Source organism: Colobus angolensis, unplaced genomic scaffold (genome assembly GCF_000951035.1).
Source record: "Colobus angolensis palliatus isolate OR3802 unplaced genomic scaffold, Cang.pa_1.0 Scaffold76, whole genome shotgun sequence".
NCBI classification, from domain to species: Eukaryota; Metazoa; Chordata; class Mammalia; order Primates; family Cercopithecidae; genus Colobus; species Colobus angolensis.
Genome location: NW_012121376.1, coordinates 318,380 through 319,776, shown reverse-complemented (window position 1 = coordinate 319,776; position 1,397 = coordinate 318,380). Strand labels below are relative to the sequence as shown.

Here is a 1,397-nt window from a genome sequence, read left to right as displayed (position 1 = left end):
AAAAGCACAAAAAAACACAGATGTTCTCTTGAAATAATGAAACAACAGTTCCTCCAGGTCTAGTCTAGTATAAATATGCCATGCAATCTAGTCTAGTATAAATTATATTTCAAAGCCAAAAATGAAACCCGTCTGATTTTGGGCTTATGAAATATAATTTCTACTAGACTAGATTGCAAAAACAGTAACACTGAATCATCGTTAGTATGCTACCTTTCCAGCAACTCTTGCAGGCTCACGATGCCTTGTACATGAAGATGCCACACCACTTCAAGCAACAAAGAATTCTGAAAAAACAAACAAACAAAAAAAAACACAGTAGTTTGAGTCCTTTATGCATTTTTCTATAAAATGTCCCGCCTAGGTTCTTCAAAACCATGCCGTATTGAAAATTAACATCAAGCAAAAATTAGAGCCTGAAATACATCGTTTTTTACAAAACTGTCCTTGTTTTCAGACTCCCTGGCCTTTGGGCACTCACACACCATTGCCCAACACTTGCTTCTCCTCCTTCCCTTTTCCGACTGCTTCAGCTGGGGCTCCAGGGTAGCCTACTTCCAACCCTTTCTCCACTTCCCTCTTCCAACTGCTTCCGCCGGGGCTCCAGTGGAGCCTACTTCCAACCCTTTCTCCACACTGCAGCCAAAACAGTATTACAAACACCTGAAGTGACAATCGCTCCTTCAGAAGCCTTCACTGGCTCCTCGTAGCTGCCAGAACAAAGGTCAGCCTTCAGTGTGCCCTGTGCGTGTCCCTTATCTTTCTCACTCAACCCTCTCCCATTTGATAACCCTCCATGTAGCTCAGACCCTGTGCCACTCACCGAACACTGTGTCCCAGTCACAGTGCCCTGATCTCCCTGTGGCCTCCCCTTCTCATCCCCCAACTCACACTCTTCACAGTCTGTGCAGGAAGGCTTCCCTAACTCTCCAATCTGATATGCATGTCCATCTTCTTCTTCATAAACCTGTGAGCACCTGTATCATCGCACTTCTTGTGGATTTAGTGGCTTGTTTCCCCAGCTAGATGATAATGAGAGCAGGGACCAAAGCAATCACTGAAAAATCTAATGAACCCTATAATGTACGCTGGATAAAAGAATGGGAAAGGCTGGACACAGTGGGTCACGCCTGTAATCCCAGCACTTTGGGAGGCCGAGATGGGCAGATCACCTGAGGTCAGGAATTGAAGACCATCCTGGCCAACATGGTGAAACCTCATCTCTACTAAAGATACAAAAATTAACTGGGCATGGTGGCACGTGCCTGTAATCCCAGCTACTCAGGGGGCTGAGGCAGGACAATCGTTTGTACCTGGGAGGCAGAGGTTGCACTGAGCCAAGATCGCTCCACTGCACTCCAGCGTGGGCGGCAGAGCAATACCCTGTCTCAAAAATA

The 1,397-nt window shown here is 46.1% G+C and overlaps 1 protein-coding gene across 1 annotated transcript in view; it reads right to left on the bottom strand.

Moving 5' to 3' along the window:
* Positions 1-1,397, bottom strand: part of FANCA (Fanconi anemia, complementation group A) — a 77,381-nt gene that overhangs the window by 74,526 nt on the left and 1,458 nt on the right. Inside the window, exon 3 of the mRNA XM_011927977.1 lies at positions 214-287. Within this exon, the coding sequence (XP_011783367.1) occupies positions 214-287 (74 nt within the window). The remainder of the gene's footprint in view (positions 1-213; positions 288-1,397) is intronic.